Genomic DNA, 27,916 nt, shown 5'->3' on the forward strand with positions numbered 1-27,916 from the left:
TTTGCCTGCCAGGCCTTTGTCATGCAGCCGATTAGTTAGTATGTGCTGCTCAAATCTCCCAGGCACCCGAGAAGGCCCGGCCAGGAGCTGCTCCATTTCACCACCACCCCCCACCCCCGGCGGCCAGCCTCTTAAAGTCACAGGCACCTCCTCCTGCAAACAGGGAGGGCAGCTGGAATGGATTCTTCCTTCCTTGGGGGCAATGTCTGAAAAGGAGTCATTAAAATATTTTCTTTCCGCCTTACTTTAGAGCCCAGTTTGGACCAGCTCCATCATTTGCAAGGCTCTGTGCAAAATGAAAATGCAGGTCTTCCTGCTCGAAAATGCTTAAGCATTTCAAGAGCCACGGAACATTGAACTAAGTCTGTGGCCTTCTAGGTGCAGGTGCCTGTGTAACAGGACAGGCCGCATACCCAGCAGGCTGACCTTGACCCCAGTGGTGCCACGGGGACTTCATCCCCACAGATAAGCTCACTGTTCTCAGACCTTTGTCAGGGGATTCAAGTCTGCTCTGAAACAGACCAATGAGGACAATGGAGTGAATTTATTAAAAAAACACTCCAAGCACCTGTGTGATCCAACTCCTCCAACAAGTCCTCCTCAGGAAGAGGAAGGTAGATGCATTTTTGTTACATTCACTGCTGCTGCCGTTTTTGCGACAGGAAGGTGTATGGCTCAGATCTCGTCTGTACAGGCAGGTCTGAAAACCGGAAACTGACAGCCAGGGCGGGCCAAGGGCAGCCTTGCCAGCAAGGACGGAGGAGCCCTTCCGGCGCTGGTGGGGGCAGTGAAGCCCACCACACTGCCGCAGGGAAACCTGGACGCCCTCGGGCCCCTTCGGTCAGACAGAATTTATAGGAGCCACTCACTGCCCACAGCTGACTGCCAGCCCTTCTAATTCACAGAACCTTCTCCACAATGAAATAATATTGTGAAATAGAAATAATTAAGAACTCCAAATTACATTTGGGAAAGACCTGGAAAGATTAAGTAAATTATAGGACATCTCTATAATGATACTTAGACATTTAAAATCATGTCTCCAAATAACTGTTTAATGACATGGCAAAATGCAACTAGTATGTTATGTGGGGGGGAAAAAGCAAAAAAACTATAATTTTTGTTTTATATGATCCCAATCTGTCAAAATATAAGTATAATGTATCTATATTATAACCTATGTATTATTTTTAAAGATTAAAAAAATTAACATATCCACAACGATTGGTGTATCCCAAAATCCAAAATATTAATTTTACTTTCTTCTGTGTTTCCAAAATTTTTTCAAATGAACATTCAATACCTTTATGATGTAAACAAACGTTTTTTCCTTGTTTTCTCAATTACTTCCAATCCTCTATTTTGGGCTTTCTTTACCCAGAGAGAGATCATGCCATCCAGTAAACAGATGGCTACCGTGTTTACAATAAAGCTGCTACTTCATTTCAGATGACCGCAGGTTAGTAATCTTCTGCTAGGACACAGCATGCCAGCTAGGAGGCAGTATGTAAAGAACTGTTATCCTCAAAAACACATCTCAATGGAGAGGGACCGGGCCTTTGCCTTTTAGACATTTTTTTTAGGTTCATTTATCCCCTCTGGTATATGAAGTGCATCAGTGCTACAAACTGATACATATTCAGACACTCAGTCGTATATTATCTAACCCAGGTATAGGCACAGGGTGCTAAACAACTAGCGTATCTTGAGTCAGGAAGTTTATAGCCCCCAAATAAACACAACAAATGTGAAATGAATGAAATTAGTTTCACTACTTCCATCACTGAGGTTTGCTACTTTCATCATGAATATTCATTACTTTCACCCCTGGTGTTGCTGTTGGATATACTAGTATATAAGCAAGGCTCTATGTGCTTACATCTATGTAAGGAATGTCTGCAAGGACATACATTTAGTTGTTCATAATGGTTAGCTCTGGGGAAGGACATCGATATGGGAGATACCCCTAGGGAAGAGATCAGAGACTCTTTTGACTATTAGCACTGTATTTTTAAAAGTAACTGTCATGCTGTTGGAACTGTATTTTATAAAACTTTGTGCTCTTATAATTATTTATAACAGGCCATGTATTATAAAGTAACAATAAAAAAACTAATAAAGGAATAACAAAATATCACAATGAAGATCCTGATATAAGATTTTATAAAAGATGAAACTACAGAATGAATTAGCTCTCATTATTCTGTAACAGGCACTGGCTACCCTAAGAACTGGTCACCCTTAGCACGCTGTGTTTGGGGGTGGCGAGGAGGAAAGTCATACTGTGCAAAATAAGGCTGCCTTTCACCAGGGGCTATAGTCAGAGCAAACACACAGGGCTCACATGTGGCCAGTGTGGAGGATGAGGCAGGTCCCGCACCCTCTCAAGGGAATCGGAGCTGAGAAATGCTAAGACAAAAGCCAAGAAGCTAGAGAAGCAGATGCTGAAAGGATTCCACGAAAAGGGATGTAGCAAGCAAGCCAGATTATGCAGAAGCAGCAACACCGAGGTAAAGAATAAAGCGGAGGGTGAGAGAGCCAGTTATGAGCAAGAAGAGAAGTGGGCAAAAATCTGGAGGGTGGACAAGCGACCACATGATCCCCGGGAGCTGAGCGGGGAGGGGAGGAACCACTTCCCTGGACTGTCTTGCTTTGCAGGCCTAGTTCTCATTCCTATGGATCTTGGACACAATACCAAGTACTTGAGGTAACCTGAGTCTCTGTTCCTTGCAACCAAAAGCACCCAGTTAGCATCCTAACTAACCCCCTTCACTGCACCTAAGAGGGACTCTGAGTAAACACCCTCTTCTGTAGGACATCGAGAAGTGTTACATAACAAACTATCGAGGCATTAACAACAATTTAATAAGATGCTTTCTACTGCATCTGAATATTCCAGAATAGATATAGTGACTACAGAACTGTAATTAAAACAATCATGCTATTTACAGGGGAGAGATACCGTGGCAGCCAGGCTGGCTTACTAGGAGTCTTGTCTGACCTTATACCACTTTGAGAGCTTGAAACGCCCCTGCATTCTCTCCAGAAGAATTACAGTTCTAGCTCAGCCCTAAGTCGCCGGGATAAGATGAAGGGGTATTTCACAGAGACCTTTCAGTTTGCAATAGATCACTGAAGGTCCAGATGAAGCCTCTGAAGAGAAAACTGAGCTGGGAGGACCTGAAAATAAAGAGAACTCATGGCACCATCCAATGGGGGACACCAAACAAGAAGCCAAAGATGGTTTGACTGCAAAATGAGTGCTCGGTGGCAGGTAAGGCCCTTATGCCCTTATTTTGTCAAGTCGTCTATGATACCGTTACGGTTCTCAATATATGTAAATAACCTGCAAATGTAGATGAGTCCCTTATGGAATACATTAGATCTCATTGAGATTTCCTAAGAAACAGTTCAGCTTGGCTGGTGTGGCTCAGTGGTTGAGCATCAGCCTATGAACCAGGAGATGACAGTTCGATTCTAGGCCAGGGCACATGACCGAGGTTGGGCTTGATCCTCAATAGGGGGCATGCAGGAGGTAGCCAATCAATGATTCTCTCTCATCACTGATGTTTCTATCTCTCCCTTCCTCTCTGAAATCAATAAAATATATTTGTTTAAAAAAAGAAATAGTTCAGGGATGGCCTAGAAATAGCTTGTAAACTATTCTGAAAAATATCAGTGATGGGTGGGGAAAAAAGGTCACTGGCAGTAACAAAAGCAGTATGCTGGGTTAGGGGCCATTTCTTTGCAAAGGGACTTCAAAATCATTTCCAAGAAACTGTTCTCTTTTTTCACGCTAAGAACGATGCTGTGCACAACAGACCCAGAGCAGGATGACTACCAACTCTGACAGCAGCAACATCACTGATTCAGACCCTCAATCAGAGACTCATGAACAAAGATGAAATATGGGGCAAATGATTCTTGTGTTATTGTTTTATTAACAAATGGAAGCCATTAAAATAATGAAGGTCTTATTATAATTCTTGCACCTTGAATTACATCTTCTATACCTCACTCCTTAATCTCTAAGGAGAATAACATGTACACAAACATGTATATACACACATAGGCACAGATCCATATAACAACACACCATGCTCATTTATACTGAGGGTACAGGAGCGGGGGCTCTAAAAAACAATCAAACCTCATATTTTGGTTTCTTCCTTTGAATTTGATGAAACACAACGCTGAAACAACAACAACAAATAGATTACACCAAAATAAATATCTTTAAACTTTTTAAAAAGATAATCACATGCAAGAATTCCCTTTCTGCCAATGTTTCACAACCAATATTCCCTTTGAATAAACATCAAAGTTTCGCTCTCTCCCTCAGATTCTACCAGGCCACCCAAACAATGTATGTGTTGTCTGGCTCCAGAAAACAGACAGCTGCCCCAACTTTCCTTTCTGTAAATCGTATTAAGGATGGGGGGAGGGGTGAAGAAAAAAGCCCAAGTTGTTTTTAATTTTCCAGTTACAAATGAACAATATTTAAGATGCCTCTTCAAACCTCACAGGCCATCCTGTTCCACAGCTACGACATAAAGGATCCGAGAGAGACAATGGTTTTTCCTTCATGGCTAATTCACCCTCCTTATCGGCTTACACAGGACTCCCCTTTTCCCGTCGTGACAATGTCTCACTAACGGCTATCAAATCAATTTCCCGGCAGCATGTCAGCTGTCAAGGAAGGTGCTGGGCACAGAGGCCGAGGCAGCCACTCCCTTCCCAACAGGCGTGGGCAGCGCCAGGCACCTCACCTAGCACCTGTTGGCTCCAGAGCCAGGGAACTGGGAAATCTAGAACGTGGATCAGGAAAACAGATCCTTCCCACAGCTCAGCAGGGCGTGAAGGACAGGCGATTGAGAGGTCCGTGCTGCAGACACTCAGGGCTTCCACTGGGTGCCACACCGTGCGGTCCAGGAGAGAGACAAGAAAGCGGGGCTCCAGAGGTTCCCAGGGGCCCACCCCGTCTTCTCTGCATCGATTGGCCACCACTTCCCAGGAGAAGCCCCCAAGTGTGGCTGCATACAGATCCCTCAGCCCTTGAGGCAGCCGGGCGGGACCTTACCCTGTGGGTCCTACAAATGCTACCGTTTTCAAAGTGTGCTGATGTGAAAATGGGCGGAAAGCTCCGCATTAGACTAAACTAAGCACAAAAAGCTTTTCAAATAGTAGCACGTTACCAAGTTTCTATACATTCCACTTCAATGCAGACTCACATCATTCAGATGACAGTACGTTGCTTTCCCAGGTGACATATAAACGTTTTACTTTATGTACATGAAATACAGATATTTTTTCTTTTTCTTATAAGAAAACAATACAACTGAATATGTGCAGTGGGCGGTGACTCATGTGACATGTGCCCGACCTTTGCTTATCTGTGCTAGTTCTCAGAAAATTTTCATTAGCATTGCGAAACCCCCTCTTTGTAAAAGTCTGAGGCTCTCTGATCCGTATTCCTCACTCCCCTGACAGGACCCCAAGGAAAGTGGGCCGGGGCCACCCCATATAAACTATGCCCAGGGCCTCAGGCCCTCTGACCCTCCCCAGATAGTCCAACGGATAAACAACCACAAAGGCCAAACACTTTCACAATGAGCGAGCCCAAATATTAGGGATTTAACAACATGCATATTTCAAATCATTTCCCAAAAAAATCATCAGGGAAACCCCTAGAAAAACTAACCTTTAACTTAAATTCGGGCAAGTGCCCAGCAAGGCAAGGCAACCATTTAGATGTTTGCATTGGTCTAGGAACGTCTGATGGAAAACAGGAACGTTTCTAACATGGCAGGGCCCAGTCAGGGTTGTGCAAAGTAGTCGGAGGTGGTCGGTTCAAGTCCCCACTTCCTCACTTAGAAACTGTGTGACTTTAGACACCAAGTCAGGTGCAGAGCTCACATTTCCACCTGTTCCACTAGAAGCCTTGTTCACACTTGGGTTAGAGAAATGAAAAGAAATGCGCTATATATGCCAACCACAATTATTCCAATTTACACTTAAAACAACCAATCTCACCAATAACGGTGAACAGCAGTGACCACAGCTTTCCTAATCAGTTTGTATGCACTTTTCCTTAATCCTCACACCATCCTATGACATATACACACCTATTCCCCCGTTGGATGGATGAGGACACTGGGGCTCAGAGAAGTGAAGTAACTGGCCCAGCGGGCACACGGCTATGTAAGTGTCAGCATTGGACCTAGGTCAGCAGGACACTGACGCTGGGGTGTTTTGATTACACTGGCTTCTAGAACAATGCCTTTTTTAAAAAAAAAAATGTATTTTTTTTATTGATTTCAGAGAGGAAGGGAGAGGGAGAGAGAGATAGAAACATCAATGATCAGGGAGAATCACTGATCAGCTGCCTCCTGCACGCCCCACACTGGGGATCCAGCCCACAACCCAGGCATCTGCCCTGACTGGGAATCGAACCCTGACCTCCTGGTTCATAGATTGATGCTCAACCACTGAGCCAGGCCAGCCAGGCTAGACTAATGTCTTTAAGAGTGTTGAGGATGCTCAGAGGGAAATAGTACAGATAAAAAGAGTAATAACCAAGACTTTCTTTAGCTTCTAGAAAATGCAACCTTATTTCCGTCCTTATCTACGTTAGATCCCACAGCGTACAGCCTCCTTCCAGTTCCTTTCTTGTATTTCACCAACAATCTATAAAGATGGCAGTATTCTCTTTAACCCTTACTTGTGCTAAGAAATTTTCACAAAGATGCTTCCCCCTTAAAATGAATTACTCACAACAGGCATTGCCTTGGAAGTCCGGTTAGCCTGCTTCTGACCCCGACGCAGCCGCCCAGCCTGTGAGCCTGCAGTGGTGGTCCCAGTGAACACCTTCATTCTCTCCTCTTTCTTCACCTCCCTAAGTCCCAGGGTGGGGAGAACACGAAATCCTGGCACATGGCTACAGGCTCTGTTTTGTGTCAAAGGGTATCTGAGGAACCTCCAACTTGCTTGTTGGTCTTGTTAATAATGGATCATTTTGATCCCATGTGTGGAATCATTCTCCAGTGGCTGACTGTCTGTCTTGCCCAACATCCCAATTCCCTTAGCACACCATCTCCCTTCTTGCTAACACCCGCTCATCTCTGCCTAGGCCTTACCTGACTGCCTTCTGCTGACACTTCCTCAGACACCATGCCTAGCCTCAGTGGGTCCAAGTTCCTAGCTCCATTCTCCCAGGTCTGGCCTGTCCATCATCAACCGAGCACTGACACCCTCTCCTATCCTGGATCCCCACAGGCCTGACGCCTGCTTTTCAATCAATGGAAGTAATAACTGATGTCCAATCCATTGCAGCAGGGGATCTGTGGTGGATGAGAGGTTTACTCAGGCCAACCTTCATCAATCAGCATAGTTCCAGTGGCCAGAAGGCAAGGAGAGAAACAGAGTATCACCTGGGCATATGAACCAGTTATTATTGTTCTACTAGAGTAACCACCATAGATGCCATGACTAAAAAAGGTGTCTGGCCATTTGAGAAGTTCCATGGACCACTGATCATTTTTCAATTCATTCATTCATTCCCCATCAACAGGAAAAAAAAAAAAAGGCTCAGAAATATGGAAGGAACAGCGGCGGTGTATACTGAGCCCAAGTGTGGTTGTTGAAAATCCTTTTCTTTAACCTTTCCATCTGGTTCTACAAACAGTTAGGTGAGTCACTATTATAATAAAGCCAAGACCCTAAGTATCTATTCAGTCTGAACTTATGCCAGAGGTCTAAATATGCCCCAATCAGACCATTCATTCATTCATCCATCCATCCAGCAAACATTTGCACAGTGACTTCCCACATATCTGGTGTCCAGCAGTGACAATGTTATGTTGACCTTAAGAAACCTTTGGTTTAGTGGGGAATCACTAGTCTGGGAAATAACATATGAGGATAACACTATGATTCTGGCCTAATGACAATTCTTAAAATATGATATCATTCTAAACCTTTCATTCTTCAACTATTATTAAAACAAACCATTATTTTCTGCTCCCTGCTGCTATTCATTTACATTTTAGTTTGAAAAGACTCTCAGCACCACTTGTCTGAAATGTCACTCGCCCCTTCCTGGGTGTGCCTCCCATCCTCTCTTCTTCCCTTCTCAGAACATTGGATTCTGCCTGTCACTCTCCTCCCTGGTCACTGAATTATGGCTAATTACTCCTGGGGGCTCTCTCTCAGCACCTCTCATTCCCTCTCTTGCCCCTTGCCCCCTTTCCTCCCTCTTCTTAATTTCTTTCAACCTCCTTTCGGAGGTGGGTGAGCTTTCATTTTTTCTTAGACTATCAAATTACACTGTATGATGGAAATCATAGTACCTACTCATTAGAGTCCTTTCAAATGAGAAAGGCCGTACTGTGTCTGAGTGATTATGGCAGCTTGAGTTACAAACTCTAATAACTCCTAGTAATTACCCCTCATATGCTATACACTCGCAGCTTCTCTTCTCAAGACCCTGAGTGACTGATAAGTAAGAAGGATGTCCATAGACCACAACTTCATCATTACGGCCTTCCCTGAAGGGTTTACTGTGAGAAGCATCACTAACAGACCTGGCTGCAAACAAACTGATTTACATCATTACTTTCCAGTCGAGGACAGCTTCCTTCCAATCTGGACAAGCTCTCAGAATTACCGAAGTGAGAAAATATTAATATAGGCTCCATACCAGCGTCAAGTTCGATGATCAAAATGGTACCTTTCAACTATACAGGTAGCACTGCTGTCTGAATAAATTTAAGATAATAGAAGTGATAAAAATCACAAGTGGTAAGATAGTGTGTAATGAATGGCCTGATTAATGCAAAGTCACTGCACAGTTTCCAGGGTCAGCTGGTCACTTCTGCTCTACCTTTCTCTCTTTCCACCCTCTCAAAATATGCCAAGAAAAGGAAACAAGACGCAGACTGAGAACAGAGCGGGTCTGTTCCTGGTTCAATGGGCAACTGAAAATATCCTCGTCCAGCTTCAGCTCCCTGAAGCTATGCTAGACAAGAATGATGTAGGATGAGCCACAGCGAGTTCAATGCCACGTGGCTGGGATACAGCCCAGGACAGCAACCTATTCAGCCTTGTTTTTGCAAGGCTTTTTCAAAGTTCCCTTTGAATCTGAGAGTGGAAAGGCTTTGTAACTATGATTCACAATCAAGAAACCACTTATAAAAAAGGGTACATTCCTCTACACAAAACCCCCATATTTCTACAGGACAAAAACACGATAAACAAACTAGGGCCCTAGCCGGTTTGGCTCAGTGGATAGAGCATCAGCCTGTGGACGGTAGGGTCCCAAGTTTGATTCCGGTCAAGAGCATGTACCTTGGTTGCAGGCTTGATCCCCAGTCCTGGTCGGGGTGCATGTGGGAGGCAACCAGTCAATGTATCTCTCTCACATCAATGTTTCTCTCTCTATCTCTCCCCTTCCCTTCCACTCTCTCTAAAAATCAATGGAAAAATATTCTCGGGTGAGGATTAACAACAACAAAAAAAGACAAACTAGGAAAAAAAGACGCAGTTCAAATCACAGGCAAGGGCTCATGTCCCTAATATATAAATAGTTCCTAAATGCTGGTAAGAAAAAAGAGCAGCCGCCCAATATCAGACAGTTTACAGAAGAAACAGAAATGACTGGCAAACATATGAAAAATGTCCAACATCACTTATAAAAGAAATGTACATTAAAAATAAGCTAAGATGCCCTTTTCTCGTATCAGAATGACAAGAACCCCAAGTTTGATAACGCATGCTCTTTAACAGCACTGGGGAAACTGGCCCTGCACACACCGCTGTGAGACTGTAACTTGCTAAAACCCCAAGGAATGGTGACTTGGCAACAATATCTATCAAAATTCCAAATGCAGGTACCCAATGGCCCTGCAATTCCACTTCTTGGTGTTTATCCTTTAGCCATGTCTCACTTGGCTAAAGGACATGCACAAGGTTATTGATTGCAGCATCAATTTTATAGTAAATGTACGAACATAACCTAAGTGTCTATTAATAGGGAAGTGGTTAAATATATGGCATTGCCATATAACGGGATAATAGCAGCTATAAAAAAGAAAAAGAATGACGACATCTATGTCCTGATACGGGAAGACATACTGCTCACGGAAAAGTGCAGAAAAACCTTTCGGTCCAAGGGGCTGGGGGAAGGCTGGGATAAAGCCACACCTGCTATTCGCTTGTGCATGCAAAAAAGGATCTGGGGAAGACACGCAAAGCGTGAATACCGTGCTCACTACGAGTGGGTAACAGGGCTGAGAGGTTTTCCACCGTCTACCTTTTAATATCATTGTCTCTTTGAACCCTATAAATAAATGTATTGTTATTAAAAATATTTACATTTTTCAAAGCGTCTTCGTGACTGTGTCAAAGGCATTCTTTGCTGAGAACATTAATCATTAACTTCAAGAATTTAGGGGAGGCTTGAGGGGGAGCTAAGAATCATCTTTTCTAGTCTCTTCTCTTTTTCAGTTTCCCAAATGTGAACTACAAACCTTAAAGACAGAAACAGTCTCACAACCCCACCTCATATCACCTTTTCTTTTTTCTTCAAATGGTGTTATTTAAATACATACAAACATAAATCCAAGTAAAAACTTCTTATGCACAAAGCTCATTTATAATTAGAAAACCAAAATATATTTTCAAATTAAATGCAGCAAAATTATAAAACTAACAAAAGTCTGCAAAGACCTCATTAATTAGAGTGAACAATGAGGTTGCTTTGTTGACAGTAAACTGTCACTTGCATAGGGAACACTGCACAGGTTCCTGGAATTCAGCTTCTGCATTACCTTTCGCTATGCAATGTGGTGACTCTCATTTTCCTCTATTCAAATTCAGAAAAGCTTGTGTAGTGTGTTGTGCATTAATGGACCTTCCTTTGGCCAAGTGCATCTTTTTTGTATTCAAGCTGCTCTCAGTCATAAATGCAAGTGCTAACCTGAGCACTAGCACCAGGTGTTAGCCCTACAGTAGTCATTCCAATAACCCAAAATAACTTGTATTAAGATTACTTTATGTCCGGCCGTGTGGCTCAGTGGTTGAGTGTTCACCTATGAGCCAGGAGGTCACAGTTCAATTCCCAGTCAGGTCACATGCCCGGGTTTCAGGCTCAATCCCCAGTAGGGGGTATGTAGGAGGCAGCTGTTCAATGATTCTCTCTCATCACTGATGTTTCTATCTTCTCTCTCCCTCTCTGAAATCAATAAAAAACGTATTTTTTAAAACATTATTTTATTTTCATATTATTATTAACATAAAAATGAAATATCAAATTTAAAAATGATCAAGAACTCAGCCTGAGGATGTACGCACTGACCCCCAGCAGGTAGACACCCTAGTACACAGAACACAGCTGGAACTAGTTAATATCTTTGGGAGGAGCTGCCTCTATTCACTGCCCCAGATGAAGACTGCCTTGACCCTGATTTTCCAGTCTCTGAGGGGGTCAGACTCTTTGACCCCTGAGTCTTGCTTCTTGGACTCCCTCTTTGTGTCACTGCCCACAGCTGGGGAGCAGCCTGACCCCATTCCTGTGTTCACTTCCAGGCTCTCAAACCCCAGCCTGGGGCAGTCTCAAACCACCTATGGCCTAGGATGAGAGGGTGGACAATCCATGATGGCATATCCTCATACCGCACAAATAACAATTCTCCACAGAGGGCACACACAATCCAATCTGCATTTCACAGCCTCTCTCATTAAGCCCCAATAAAAACCAAGAAACTAATTTCAGTCTTAAACATCTGTGCAGATTCTTGCTGAATCCAGTTTCTCAAACATAGGGATGATGTCATATATTTCTGCATTTTTGGTTTAAAAAAATGTAGCAAACACCTAATATCTGTTTCATGGATGAATGAGTGAACGGGTGAATAAATAAATGAATTAGTGAGTGATGAGTTAGCCAGAGAGTAAAAATACAGAAAAGGCAAGATAAAGGAGAGCTCATCCATCCACTGCATGCTGTAGACTCCACCTGAGACATCAGCTGGCCTCTCTTCACACCTCCAACACCTCTCCCCCATTACCCAACGGCCCTGCAGAAGCAGTATTATCCTTTTCTAATGAAACTCTTTCTCCACATATAATGTTCTTTAAAAAACCAGAGTCTACCAAATACTATATAATAAAAGGGTAATATGCAAATTGACTGAACGGAGAAACGACCGGTGGCTATGACGTGCACTGACCACCAGGGGGCAGACGCTCAACACAGGAGCTGCCCCCTGGTGGTCAGTGCGCTTCCACAGGGGGAGCACTATTCAGCCAAAAGCAGGGCTCAAGGCTGGCAAGCACAGTGGCGGTGGTGGGAGCCTCTACTACCTCTGTGGCAGTGCTAAGGATGTCCAACTGCCGCTCAGGCCCGCTCCCCTTGGGGGCATCCTCCAAGGGCTCCCGGACTGCGAGAGGGCACAGGCTGGGCTGAGGGACCCCCCCATCCCATACTTCTAGTGAACGAATTTCATGCATCAGGCCTCTAGTATATATATGGGGATTCTCATGTGTATTTATTTTTAAAATATTTGCAGGGGCAATACAGGACGTCATTGTGCTATTTTGCCTGTTGCCAAGGCTAAAGCTAAAAACAAGTAGATTTTACTGCACTTAAGTTAAAGAAATTATTGTGGTAAATACTTTCCCATCAAAAGTGTACAGTGATTATAAAGGTCACTGGCTACAGACTTCAGGCACATTCTTTTGATACCATGTTCAATAACAGTCAGGAATGTTGGCCTCTCTCCAATATAAGGGGAAAGGAAACAATTTTCTCAAGTTCAAGCAGCTTCTGAGTTACATGAGGGTTGCCATTAACTGGTTTCTGGTTTCTCTCCCCCCACCCCCACCCCCCCATTTCAGGTTTCACAAGCCAACACACTGAAAACACCTCATTGGGTCTGAGAATGTGAAGCTCTCATAAAAGTCATGACGGTCAAGGTGTACATCAGTTATTTTGTTTCTTTTAAGATGTTCGAGATATGCATAATTTGAACAAATCCCCATAGTTTTAATGAACTCAACTAATGCTAGGAGATTCTGTGATGTGAAAATGGAATTGCATTCAACTACATTCCCTAAGTTCAACTTGTCCATCACAACAGCAAAGAACCCAATGGAGGTGAAGACTCCACTTTCATAGAACAGGCAAAAAAAAAATGAACCACCAATCAGAAAGAATGTATGCACCCCTATGTTCATAGCAGCGTAATTTATAATGGCAAAGATCTGGAAACAGCCCAAGTGTCCATCAGTAGATGAGTGGGTAAAAAAGCCGTGGTACATTTACACCGTGGAATACTATGCAGCAGTAAAAAAGAAGGATCTCTTAACCTTTGACACAGCATGGAGGGATCTGGAGAGTATTATGCTAAGTGAAATAAGCCAGTCAGAGAAGACAAGTATCACATGATCGCACTCATATGTGTAATCTAACGAACAAAATAAACTCATGAACAAAATAGATCCAACCTGGCCAGTGTAGCTCAGTGGTTGAGCATAGACCTATGAACCAGGAGGTCACAGTTCTATTCCTGGTTGGGGCACAAGCCCGGGTTTCGGGCTCAATACCCAGTAGGGGGCGTGCAGGAGGTTTACTAATCAATGATTCTCTCTCATCATTGATGTTTCTATCTCTCACTCCCTCTCTGAAATCAATAAAAATATATATTTTTTAAAATAGATCAAGAGACCTAGAGGCATGGAACAGACTGATGAATCTCAGAGGAAAGGTGGGGGTGGGTGGTTGGGGAGAGATTAGCTAAAGAACTTTATGCATATATGCATAACCCATGGACACAGACAATGGTGTGGTGAAGGCCTGGGGGGGTGAGAGGAGAACAGGTCCATGGTGGAGGGGGTTAATGGGGGGAAAAGGGAGACATATCTGTAATACTTTCCACAATAAAGATAACTTTTTAAAAATAATTATTTGGGTTTAAAATGCCAGGAGTTATTAAATATCCAAGTACTAATCCCTCCTTTATTTAGTTGGTATCAGGACCAGACTTGCCCAGGAAAACAAGAGTCATTCCAGAGAAATTTCTCTTTCTGAGAGCTGTTTCTCTAGATCCTTCAGGGTTTGGGGGGGACTAAGTTTGATACTTGATACTTCTTAATGCCTGGATCTTCATTCTCCCTGTTAATTCCAGCAAACCACCCTGCAACTTTACACTAAACAACATTTAAATGCTTATGACATGCATTTACACACTCAGTTCTATAAACCCAAGTTCTTCTGGATTGTACTTAGGCAACCTGGACAAAAGCTGCTGCCCTCCCCCCTCCCCCCACCCCCATTCCAGAACAGTTAAGCAGGCTTTCTCTCCACTTCCTACTTTATGCCAGAAACAAAGTACACAGAATCTAAATGCCAGGTCTCACATGCATAAAGTCTCACGGTACATAGGACTGTTTAACTATGTGTGTGATATTAAACTAATGCATTATTCTACTTACAAAGAAATAAGAATAATTTCACCTGGATTTAAGAAACAAGTAGCCTGCCCTAACCAGTTTAGCTCAGTGGATAGAGCATCGGCCTGCGGACTGAAGGGTCCCAGGTTCGATTCTGGTCAAGGGCATGTACCTTGGTTGCGGGCACATCCCCAGTAGGGAGTGTGCAGGAGGCAGCTGATTGATGTTTCTAACTCACTATCCCTCTCCCTTCCTCTCTGTAAAAAAAAATCAATAAAATATATTTAAAAAAAAATAAAAAGAAACAAGTAGCCTGACAATGTACCATCCCAGTTACTAAACCAAACATCTTTCTTTTCCTTTCTCTTCTCTTCTTTTCCCTTTTCTTCCTTCTTCCTTCCCCCACCCCTTCGTCCTTCCTTTCTTTCTTTCTAATGACTATCTGCTCCTTGTGGGCGAGGCTGTCTTATGTGCACACTATTTTGACCTAGTCCTCGCAAAGCACCGGACTGAGGGCTGCTCGGTAGATTTCTGATACTGCCACTGCAGTAGATGGATGATACTTTGTTAAGAGAGGACTTCATTTGGAAACACAGCATCCTCATACGGTATTAAACCTGACATGCCTTTGGCTGTCAAAGGACTTTCAGTATCTCATTGGACCCCCACAGAAAACGTGATATGGGGTGGGGGAACCATCCCCATTTTCAGATAAAAAACACCCTCAAAGAAGTTAAGCACCATGGTCACACATTTAGAAGAGGATATTGCTGGGTCTCCTTCCATTCCAGAAAGTCCTTTCGCTGGCAACCACCAAAAAGGTTTAAACTCCTTCACAGCCAATACAATTTACAATGAAAGATAAATATACATGCCATAAACAATCTTAAAACACACAGATACTCTCTTTGACATTTATACTTTACTAGAGGCCCGGTGCACAAAAATTTGTGCACTGGGGGGGGGGGGCGGTCCCCCAGCCCGGCCTGTGCCCTCTCGCAGTCTGGGACCCCTCGGGAGATAACGATCTGCTGACTTAGGCCTGCTCCCGGCTGGCAGAGGGCAGGCCCAATCCCTAAGTGCAGCCCCTGGTCAGGCTCAGAGCAGGGCCGATTGGGGAGCTGGGGCGCTGCCCCGTCATGCACAGAGCAGGGTGGATTGGGAGGTTGCAATGCCACCCTCAGTCACTCTCAGGGTAGACTGATTGGGGGGTTGGGGCACCGCCCCCTGTTACACTCAAGGCAGGGTTGATGGGGAGGTTGCGGGGCCACCCCCGTCACGCACAGAGCAGGGCCGATCAGGGGGTTGGGGCGCTGCCCCCTGTCACTAACAGAGCAGGGTCCATCAGGGGGGTTGGGGCACTGGCCCCTGTCACTCACAGAGCAGGGCCCATCAGGGGGTTGAGGAGCTCCCCCCTGTCACACACAGAGCAGGGCGGATCAGGGGGTTGGGGCGCTGCACCCTGTCACACTCAGGGCAGGGCCAATGGGGTGGTTATGGCTCTACCCTGTCACACACAGAGCAAGGCCCGTGGAGGAGGGTTGGGGCACCACCCTCTATCACCCACAGAGCAGGGCCGATCAGGGGGTTGGGGCACCGCCACTGTCACACTCAGGGCAGGGCCGATGGAGAGGTTATGGTCCTACCCTGTCACACACAGAGCAGGGCCGATCAGGGGGTTGGTGCGCTGCCCCCTGTCACGCTGATCCCGGTGCTGGGAGGCATATTACCCTTTTACTATATAGGATACAGGCCTGGTGCACGGGTAGGGGCCGGCTGGTTTGCCCTGAAGGGTGTCCTGGATCAGGGTGGGGGTCCCCACTGGGGTGTCTGGCCAGGCTGGCTGAGGGGCTGAGGGCTGTTTTCCCGCTGGCAGTTGACTAAAAGCTCCCAACCGCTCCTTGTTTTCTGGTTTTTTTTTTATTCTGGGCCAGCTTTAGCTCTGAGGCCTCGCTGCTGAAAACATGGATACAATGTTGCGGTCCGGGGCTGACTCAAAGCCGGGTTTTGTTTAGCTTCTTATTTGCAACATAGTAATAGTTGCTTAGAGTTGCAGTTGAGAGTCGGCAAGTGAGGCGGGGAACGTTGGAGTCTGCAGTCCCTGGAGGAAGCAAGTCTCCCTGCTCGCTTCAGTGCATGGCTGCCGGCCGCCATCTTGGCTGACAGTTAATTTGCATAAGGATAAGCTGATTAGCCAATGGGAAGGGTAGTGGTCGTACGCCAATTACCATGTTTCTCTTTTATTAGTGTAGATTGGAAGGACATTTCCAAGGCCCTTTCAAAAATGATTATCCCCATTTACTAAGCTTTTTGAAAATGCTCTCTCCTATTCTGTGTAAGCATTATGGATCCTTTAAGACAAAGATCTAGCTCAGTGGTTCTCAACCTTCTGGCCCTTTAAATACAGTTCCTCATGTTGTGACCCAACCATAAAATTATTTTCGTTGCTACTTCATAACTGTAATGTTGCTACTGTTATGAATCGTAATGTAAATATCTGATATGCGGGATGGTCTTAGGCGACCCCTGTGAAAGGGTCGTTCGACCGCCAAAGGGGTCTCGACCCACAGGATGAGAACCACTGATGAGTTACAGCAATGATGGCGAACCTTTTGAGCTCGGCATGTCAGCATTTTGAAAAACCCTAACTTAATTCTGGTGCCGTGTCACATATGGAAATTTTTTGATATTTGCAACCATAGTAAAACAAACACTTATATTTTGATATTTATTTTATATCTTTAAATGCCATTTAACAAAGAAAAATCAACCAAAAAAATGAGTTCACATGTCACCTCTGACACACGTGTCAGAGGTTCGCCATCACTGAGTTACAGCAAGGGGGGAATAAGGTATTTAGGACTTCATAAAATCTTTGTGCTCATCTAAACCTTAAAAAAGTGGGTTATAAGCACAACAGAAATCTGTAAGTGGCCTTTAAAAGTACACATGCTAGAGTTTAGTACAACTATACCATCCCATTATAGGCAGTCCCTGTGACAAACTGAAATGGCCACACACACACACACACACACACACACACACACACGAAAAAGAGGAGGATGTGCCTGTCCTCTGCTAGCTGAAGTTATTATATCCTCATAGATATTTCTATCAAGGGTACAACTTAAGTTATTTAAGTTGTGAAAAAGTCATGGAGAGCTTGCTTGGTCAAACACACCCTCATTATATAGCCATGGTGAACAGAGCCCTGAAAAAAAAACAGCCCATAAATTTATGAATCTTTTTAAAAAAAACAAAACTGCATGATGCCTTTATGAAGACTCCATGGGATTTGCCATCAGGATGGAGGTTTTCAGAAGAGGGGAAAACTAGCTTTTATGAGGAAGGGGGTGGGGTGGAGGGGACAGGGACAGTGAGCTCAGATAAACAGGTGACAGCAAATAAATGGTTAGTCCGAGGGCATATGGCACCTCTTCCTAAAGATCACAGGTTACACTCAGGCAGGGCCATATTTAAGAGCTCAGAAGTGACCCAACTGTGAAATAGAGAACAGGAAGAAAGGGGGTTTGCTGTTCTTATCCTGAGGATTAGCATCCTGGGAGGAGCTTAGGTGAAGCACAGAGCATGGTCTACACTGATTAGTCAAAGCCATCCAATCAGAACTGCACAGTGACCCGGCTGAGAGCTGAATGTTAGAGTGCAAAAGGGAAATGCCAACTCACTGTTCTGTACTACTCAGACCCCAATTTTCTCTCCATTGCCTGTCAGAGCTGGGTGCTCTACTTTACAGAGCGTGGGGGTCCCCAGGGCTCCCTGAGAGGGGCATCTGCCCAGAAGGGAGCAGCCAGGACAACATCGGGCCTGAGACTGAGGCTATACCCCTCACCGGTTCAGTCCATGCCCTCTGCTCCCTCACTAGCTGCATCCTCCCAACTCACACATATGCACTCACACATGTACCTCGCAGCACACATGCGCTGTGCGCATGCACTCACACCTCTAGGATCTTACAGGAACTGTAGTTAAAGGGCCCACATCTGGGTACCGAGATAAAAGTAGAAAAGAAGCACTAACACTTTATAATTTTATTAAAAGACAGTGATATATTCCTATTGTTTAAATACTATAGCGCAAACATTTTTAACTAGTTGGAAGGATAATCAAAATTACCTGGAAATGGTACAAGACTTCTTACAATTTATAGTAATCCTGTTGCAAGCACCTAGAAATTCCTAAAAATCACTTTGGTGGAAAATTCCGAGTTTGATTCACAATCAACGTTAAGGAACCAATGAAAAGTGGTGGGGCCTCAGTTCCAAAAAATTTACATTCCTAATTAATTCCATAAATTTTGTATATGATTTCATGTCATCCAAGGACCTCCTGATATTCTCACCCATTTAATATCTTTAAAAGAAAAAAAAGTCTGGGGGAGCCAAACTATTGCAATGATCCTAGGAAAAGCACAATAATATTTTTATATCCACAAAGAGGAAAAAAAAAAGCAGATACTAAATAAAGAAAATCCTTATGACATTTGACACAAATTACATTGATAAAAATCAATATTGTAGGTCAAATTTGCATTTTCCTCCTTTGGTAGCTGCTGGAGGCAAAGACCAACAAGTAGTTTGCATAATAAATGCGAGAGGTCTTTCAGAAGGCGATGGACCTTGGGACTTCAGCAAGGGCTAAAAGCAATGGTGGCTGAAGGCAATCTCCTAACCTGATAATCTTTTACAGTTTACCAAACTTTACCTTTGATATGCTTGTTTGCTTTGCTAAAGGGCAAATGTGTATTCCAGTAAATAAAAAGCCATGGGTCCGGAGATTTGGGGAGCCACTCCACTAGAGGGTAAGGCCTCCGCCTGGCTTTCCCCCATGCCGTCTAAATTTATATTTCTTATCTAGTATATCTATTTGCGAGTGGCCCCTTCTCCAGATTCTGAATCCTTGCTGCAAAAGGTTGTGGCAGGTAGTGGCAACTTTTTGAGATTGACCTCCCTCACTATAAACACGGATACTTGTTTTCTTTGTGGAAAACCCATACAAACAAGCCTTTCCCTTGTCTGGTCCTAAATCCAAAGGTTCAGTGCCTCTTAATGATATAACTTGGAATGGCTCCATATTTGGTCCCAAAGACAGTTTAAGTAGAAGCCTGCAAATGGGGAAAGTTTGGGAAGCTTTTTAAGAAAAATCTAGAGTTAGTTTCCAGACTTCCTCTCTGGTATAGAGGCATGTTACTGAACCCATACAGCACTGGACCGTGACATCACAACAATGACATCACAACATGGGAGAAGGTGCAGCCTTGCTCTGCTTGTTCCCTTCATTTCCTTTTTTTAAATATATATATATATATATATATATTTATATTTATATTGACTTCAGAGAAAAAGGGAGAGGGAGAGATAGAAACATCAATAGTAAGAGAGAATCACTGATTGGCTATCTCTTGCACGCCCACCACCGGGCATGTGCCCCAACCAGGAATTGAACCTTGACCTCCTGGTTCATAGGTAGACACTCAACCACTGAGCCACTGGGCTTGTTCTCTTCATTTCCACACTCAAGACTATATTTCTAAGACTGGGGTCAATTTCCTTTAGCTTCCCAAAGGATGCATGCCAATTTCATCTTCCTCTCTTATTTTTATCTTGCTTTTTATCCTTCTCTTTCTATATTCAGACAAAATTAAGTACAAATCCAAGCTCTGCCTGTTAACACCAGCATGGTCTCAAGTTAAGACTCAACTTCTCCAGCACTCAGTTTCCTCATTTATAGTAGAGGTGTCTAACCTATGGTTGTTACAAAAATCAAGTTACTGATGTTGAAAAGTTCTCGGCACATGCCTAAATCACAGAAAGATTTCAGCAAATGTTAGCTCCTTTGCCCGCATATGCTGTCTATGCTAATTGTAAAGTTAATGAAAAAGATATAACCAAGCATTAATAAAATAATATGGTCATACTAACAATGACTTTTTGAAATTTAGCTTTAGACCCCAGGGATTTGAAAATTTATTATGAAGATGCTTTTAGAAATAATGTATTTTACATTATTCATTATAGTAATAGATACATAAATAATATAAAATGCCAATGGAGTAAAAAAGAGTGAATAAATTAAAGAGTCCAAATGTAAATTTCTTATGTCCTGCTTATTTTTATTAGACTACCTTGATTCCTACGCTAAGAAGATTCTAAAAATTCATTTGTACTACTGAAATGTAAATAATTTTCCTTATTAAGAAGTATTAAACACAATCTAAAAAAAAAACTAAATGAATAAACAGGGTTCACTTTTTTTTGTTTAGAGTGTAAACAGAGCTCAAGTCCTCAATGTTCTACTTGACCTTCCTCCAGCAAATACTTGCCCAGCAAGTCTCAGAATACCTGAGCTGAAAGGTTAGGGGTGCATTTCACAGACCTCATCTCATGAACTGGATAGTTCTTCACCAAGCTTTGTACAACTTGGACCAAACGGAAGGTAGAAGAGTTGATTCATCCCAATGAAAATTTCTAATCCAGCTCTCCCATGGAGAGTTAGAACCTTAATGGATCCCACCGAATAGGAAACCTAGCTCCCTAGGGATGTGGAAATCAAAACTGTGAGATGCCCTCCGAAGCAAACCAGAAGCCATTTGACAATTTAAGAACACCTTAAAAAAACAAAAACTGGCCTATGCTTTGAGCTTTCTAGAACACACATCTAATAGGAAAGCAACAACAACAAAAACACACAAAGAAATGGGGAAAGGGGATAATGGCTTCTTCATGGCTCTCTGGTTTAACTACAGCGGTCCCCCCTTATCCATGGGGAATAGTTCAAGAACCCACCCCAGTGAATACCTAAAATTATGGATAGTACTGAACCCTGTATCTGGTTTTTCCTATACACACATACCTCTGATAAAGTTAAATTTATATATTAGGCACAGTAGATTAACAACCATAACTAATAATAAAAAACAGAACAATTAAAAAAATAGAACAATTACAACAATAGACTGTGATAAAAGTTACATGAATGTCTTTAGGGCCATTAAGTAAAATAAGGGCCACTTGAACACAAACATTGTGATACCAGACAGTTGATCTGATAACTACAACAGTTACTATGTGACTTTCGAATGGGTAGCACATACAGCGTGGATTTGCTGGACAAAGGGATAATTCACACCCCAAGCAGGATAACTCAAGATTTTATCACCCTACTCAGAATGGTGCACAATTTAAGAACTTATGAACTGTTTATTTCTGGAATTGTCCATTTAATATTTTTTACTGCGATTGACAAGGGGTAACTAAAACCATGGGGGGGGGGGGGGAGACTGCAAATAAGGGGTGACTACTGTACTGGAACCAATACTTCTAAGTTACAAAGTCCCAATTAACTAATTAACCATCTATCTATAGCTGCATTATCTCTATCAAAATCTACATCTGTATCTATACAGAGAGAAGGTGGCTCCTCCCTGTCTTCTACCCCAGTCCTCTCTCTGGTAGTCCCATCTGCCACTATCAGAGTCATTTGTGCAAGGAGAGAGAGGGAGAAGAAAGAGGAGAAAGAATAGAGGAAGGGAGGGAGGGAGAGAGAGTACAGAGGATCCCTGACTTAAGATGGTTCAACTTACGATTTTTGACTATACAATGCTGAGAAAGTGATATGCATAAAATATTACATGAGATATTCAACACTTTAATATAAAAAGGCTTTGTGTTAGATGATTTTACTCAACTGCAGGTTAATGGTAAGTGCTTGTGCACATTTAATGTTGGCTACACTACAATGTTCAGTAGGCTAAGTGTATTAAATGCATTTTCAAGGTAGGATATTTTCCACCTATGATGGTTTTATCAGGGTGTAACCCATGGTAAGTCGAGGAGCATCTGTACTGTGTTTACTGGCAGAGCTTTCAAAATGTGCATGTCCAGGTAGGGAAGGAGGGGGGAAGAAAGAAGGTATGTAGACACAATTTAAAGTTGCTGATCAAAAACTACCTTTTAAAAAAAGCCTGAATATCTGACTTAACTTTTTAAGTTACCTAAACATCAGATAGATACTATTTGTTTTCACAGCGCCCTTTTAAAAATGCCATGTCTCTGTAACTGCAGAAGTCTTGAATTGCTCACACTCGGGTGTGAATTGCTTAGAGGAGTTGCCTCCTAACACCTACATGAGATCATCAGCAAGGGGAGGAAAATGATGGGATGTCAACTATGAACGGTTCTTTATAGTTCCTGTATTTGACATCACTTACCTCCCAGAATCCTCACATTGACTGCTGAGAGGTTATTAAACCATCTTATACATACATAAAAAAATCAAGCTCAGAAAGGAAGAAACTTCCCAAATCACATCCCTTGGTCTAGGGCAGTGGTTCTCAACCTTCCTAATGCCGCGACCCTTCAATACAGTTCCTCATGTTGTGGTGACCCCCAATTTCATTGTTACAAATTGAACATAATTAAAGCATAGTGATTAATTACAAAAACAATATGTAATTATGTATGTGTTTTCCGATGGTCTTAGGCGACCCCTGTGAAAGGGTCGTTCGACCCCCAAAGGGGTCGCGACCCACAGGTTGAGAACCGCTGGTCTAGGGCTTGACTCCAGCTGTCTGCTTACTAAGGGAAGAACTGAAAAAGATGAGAGCCCTTGAGGGGTAGGGAACACACAGCTGTGAGAAGAGCAACTTTCCAATTCCCCTGTGGCACTGCCTGTAGCCACTGGCCGTGAAGCACACATGGGGGCCCCACACCTCAAGGTGCTACCTGCCACAGCTGTTAGTATTACAAACTGCCTAGTCTCAGACAAATTCCTGATTTGCACACGACAAAAACAGGCTTTTGTGTGCAGGCCTGGGAACCAACCCTTTATTCGAACCTGATCTCTTCATAAAGTGGGTCCTCTCCGTGCACGAGGACAGCAAAGCAGAAAGAAACATCACTGAGAGAAAATTTAAAAGATCTATATAAATCGAGGAACGTACCATGTTCATGGACCATTAGTCTCAATATTATAAAGATACCAATTTTGCCCAAATTTATTTATAGACTTTACTCTCAATCAAAACCCCAACAGTCCAAAAGTCTTTGTTGCTGCTGTTGTTTTGTTTTGGTGGAATTTAATAAATGGACTTGAAAATGTTGTGTACATGTAAAAGAGAAAGAATGCCAAGAAACTCTTAAAGGCCCTAGCCGTTTTGGCTCAGTGGATAAGACGCAGGCCTGGCCAAGATGAGCAGAGGGGTTTTTTGTTTGTTTGTTTTTGTTTTAAACACATCATTGTGTCAATATCTATATATATTGCCTGGAATCCAAAAGAGAATAACTTAATTAAAACTGTGGCCCACTATTTTTTACACCTTTTGCACTCACAAGTTACCAAGCACCATGAACCATTGAGCCCTCCTGGCCAATTCACCCCGAGCAGGTTTCCTAACCATGTCATTCATTTGATGAGTAGTCCATGGTGTACTGGTCCAGATGCACGCACATTATAGAAAGATCCTGAGCTCTTCCAGAAAATCTCCAACAGCTGATACCCAAAACTTGCTCTTCCCTTTACTCCTCACAGGCTAATCTCTTCTTTCTTCAGTTGTCAACTCAAGTGTCACTTCTTCAGGGAATCTTTCCTTGGCCCTACTCCTACCCTGACCCCTGACTGGGGTGAGCAACGTCAAGGTCTTCTCCTTTTGATTTAGTGCTGGTCATTCTCAATTAGACCTCACCCCCCAGGTCTCTCCTTGGAGGCTGATCCCTAGGGACTAGATCGCCAGGACACCCTGCCCAGCTGGCCTGTTGGGTTCCACTGATGGAAGCAGTGGCATGTTTTCCCCATTCCCTTTCTGCTGTGGTCTGAGTTTCTAGGGGTGGCTGCTTTTCAGAGGTCCAAGCCCCTTCTGCTCGGCTCCAGCTCACACTGCCTCCAGCATCATCATTCCTGCCACCTAGGGTGGTGACCATGCCCCACTGCTATGCTGTTCACTGGCTCTGGTAACCCTATCTGAGCTGTTCTTCCACAGAAATCCCTTCACTTCAACTAGGCTGGATGCTGGTTTCTGAACTAAGCTGTGACCCTGCGGAGTGACAATTTCCTATCAATTTATCTGGATGACTATTTTATCAACATTTGTTTACTCCTACTAGGCTGTGAGCTTCGTGACACTGGCCCTTCAGAAGTTGCCAACAAATATTTGTTAAGTGATTTAGTGAGTTAATGAATGAATCCACATTAGAATCAGAAAATACTGTACATAATGAGGACTTTTTAAATGTTCCTGCCATGTTTGATGTGGCACCAACCTAGCAGAGCAAACAAGTTTTTTCTGTGGGTTGAAAATAGCCTTTGTTGGCAGGAATGACAATAATTTCAATTATTCCAGCAATAAGTGTAAAAGCTATGATTTCTCAATTAAAAAGATGCCACTTTATCTGAAATGTCATCAATGATGAGATTCCAAGTGGGCTGCAGTCAGTTACAGCTCTAAGAGTCAGTAGGCATACAGTAAAAATGTTAACTAGAAAAAGAAGGCTCTGCATCTCTGGAGACTTCATAACCTATTGCAAATGACTCCAGAAAATAAACTTAGTAGTTAACATGGTGTAGGAAGGTTAACCGCAGGCAGGAAATGTTCTTTGTTAATACAATAAACTATCAACTCCACATAGCTGTCTTAGACTGAAAGGACAATCTGGGATGATCCCAATATTAGACATGCAAGTTACATATTAATGTATGTAGTTAAACAACTTCTACAAAATGAACTGGAAAATTCTGATTCTAGGACACTGGTCAGAATTTACAGAGTGGGGTCTGCAGTTCTGCAGATTCCCTTCTCTTCTGTTGGAGAAAAGTGCAGAAAAATCTGATTACTTAGGGGCAATCAGATGCACTAGCCAAGATCTTTCAAACCAGTAAATGCCATACGATATGACACTTGAATTTTAATCTTGAGAAAACTAGTTTATAAATTACAATCACAACTGAATACATATTATATCAAGAATGTTTTCTTCTGAGGGCTTTTAAAAAGCAAAAGTTTACCTAGCACGCAAGCTCCTGGAGGGTAACATTCTGAAGTGGTTGGTCCAGGGTCCTCTCTTTGCTGCAGCCTCTCTCCTGGTTGAACCTTGCCTGTTCCTTCTGGTGACTTTATCATTGTAAAAAGTATTCAATTCTGTTCATTCTAACCAACATGGAGAGCAAAGGTCCACTTTCTCTAGTATGCAGTTCAAGATTACTTAAAACCTGTCACCAAGCAAGCTTGTTAGCTGATAAAGGAAGACCTTTCTGATATGGCACCACTTGGGATATGGGTCTGATTTTATAATCCTGAGTGATATGGCATAGTTTTCGTAATAGTTACAATATTAATAATACCTTGTGAGAGGGTGCGGGGAGAAGTGATTGAGTTAAAATAGTTACAATGCAGTTAGACTGCTAATTCCTTTTACAACCACATAACTTGTTTTGCTATGTCTAATTCGGTGCAACAACAAAAAAATTCCTTTTTCCTTATTCATTCCCTTCGGTCATAACTACTATAGGAAATGACCGCACCAGCTCCTCCTGATTGCTGCCCTGCAAACAAAAGAGCATTTTATACCTGATCCTGCCATTACCACGAAAGGGAATGAAGTAGAAACGAATCGTCCTCCACCTCTCGTGCCCCCATGTAAAGCGACTGCTTTTTTAAAGGGTGGGGGGAGGAAAGCAGTACCGCATTCAGTTCGTAAGAGCTGATACTACCCCCACTCCAGACTAGCTCGTCTCCATTCCCATCACCATCGCCCACTTACGGGGCGCCCAGTACACGAAGCGCCCACAGCCTGACAGGGTCAGAAAAGAAGCATCTCTTTCAACAGTTTGAAAATCACGACTCCCCAGGCGTTCCCACCATCAGAGTGGGACGGGTGGCTCAGCCCCAGGGCACCGGGCGGTGTTTTCGGTGCCGCAGCCCAGGCCCGCAGCTGGCGCCGCAGCGCTCGCCTTCCCCCGCGCCCCCCTCCGGCCCCCCGCAGGGCCCCGCCGCGGAGTCTTACCCGCCAGCCCGCCGCCGCCGCCTCCATCCCCCGCATGCCCCTTCCTCCGCTGCAGGATGAAGTAGGGGTTGGCCCTCTCGGTGATCCACAGCGCGTTGGCCAGCAGCACCTCCTCGGGGTTCACCCACATGTTCCCGGGCGCCGCGGGCGCACGCACAATGGGGCGGCGGGGCGGCTGCAGCACACACCGGCGCGCACGGGCGCGCACTCCCGGACACGCTCGCCCGCCCGTCCGCCCGCACCCAGGCGGAAAGCGACTTCAGCAGCCGGCGGCCCGCGGCGCCCCGGCCACAACAAAGCCCCCGCGGGCGGCCGGGGAGGACGGCGAGGACGCGGGCACCGTGAGCAGCATCCTCCCCGCGCGCCGCCGCCTCCCGCGAGCCCGCGGCCGCAGACGCCCAGGCCTGCCGCCCGCAGCCCGGCCGCGGCCCAGGGCGGCGGGAGGAGCGGGAGGAGGAGGAGGAAGTGGTGTCGCTCAGTCTCGGGATCCGGCTCGGCGGTGCGCAAGGCTGCGGGCTACCCGAGCTGCTTCGGCCCCGCGGTGTGGGCCGAGCTGGACCGGGGCGCGGCTGCTCCCGCGGCGCCGACCGAAACCCCGGGCCGCCTCGGTCTCGAGCAGCTCAGAGCCCTGGAGGCCACCGCGCGCTAACACTCCGCGTCGGAACCACTCGCACCCGCGGCGAAGCTCAGCTCCCGGCGGGAAGGACACTCCGGACGCCGCGAATGAATGACGGCAGCGCGGCTCACGCGGAGCGAGCCCAGGTGGCCCCAGTTCCCTGGCGCGCGGGTCCTCCGTGGGCTCTGGGCGCCGCGACCTGCCTCTGCGGCTGGCTTTGGAGGAACCTTCTGGGGACCGTGTGGCAAGCCCTCGGCCCCACGCCCATCCCAGCGGAGAGGACGCTGCCAGCCTCCGTAGGGTGGTGTGTGTTTATGGTTGACGCTCCGTAGGCTAGCGCCACCCCTCTTCCCAGGAAATAAGTGTTTCAGGGTTCCAGACTGGGAGCTGGATACCCGGTCGGAAGTGGACGCAGCCAATGGCTGTCGATGTTTTTGTTTCCTGCATCCCCGGGGCAAGTCATGCGCTAAACTTGTCACCGCCTGTGAGCCCTCCTCCTCTCCATTCCATTGTAAAGTGGCCCAGCTAAGTGCATTACATCACTTCTTTCCTTGACCTGCAGGGCATGAGCATTAGCGAAGTTGGAAGCAGCCCAAAAGCTTAGACCAACTAACTCACACCACAGCTGTTCCTATCTCAGGCTTTTGGAGCTTTGGGGGCTAGGCATGGCAGAATTCTGGGATTTATCCACATTTAATAAGTGAATTTAAAAATTTTTTTTTAAATAATTGAAATCAGAGACACACAAACCAGGCCAGCTTGATCCCTAGACAGTTTTGCTTTCTCCCCTATACTTCCATTCTCTTGTGGCGACCACAGCTCATCTGCCTAAGTATCT

At 44.5% G+C, this 27,916-nt stretch overlaps 1 protein-coding gene across 1 annotated transcript in view; it reads right to left on the bottom strand.

Moving 5' to 3' along the window:
- The window catches only part of TBC1D9 (TBC1 domain family member 9), an 85,205-nt gene extending 57,773 nt beyond the window's left edge, over positions 1-27,432 (bottom strand). The window contains exon 1 of the mRNA XM_070415218.1: positions 26,463-27,432. Within this exon, the coding sequence (XP_070271319.1) occupies positions 26,463-26,592 (130 nt within the window). The 5' untranslated portion in view covers positions 26,593-27,432. The remainder of the gene's footprint in view (positions 1-26,462) is intronic.
- Between the last annotated feature and the right edge of the window lie 484 nt (positions 27,433-27,916).

The sequence above is a fragment of the Myotis yumanensis genome, unplaced genomic scaffold, assembly GCF_028538775.1.
Source record: "Myotis yumanensis isolate MYYU_CA2020_CCGP unplaced genomic scaffold, mMyoYum1.0.hap1 SCAF_5, whole genome shotgun sequence".
Lineage (NCBI taxonomy): Eukaryota > Metazoa > Chordata > Mammalia > Chiroptera > Vespertilionidae > Myotis > Myotis yumanensis.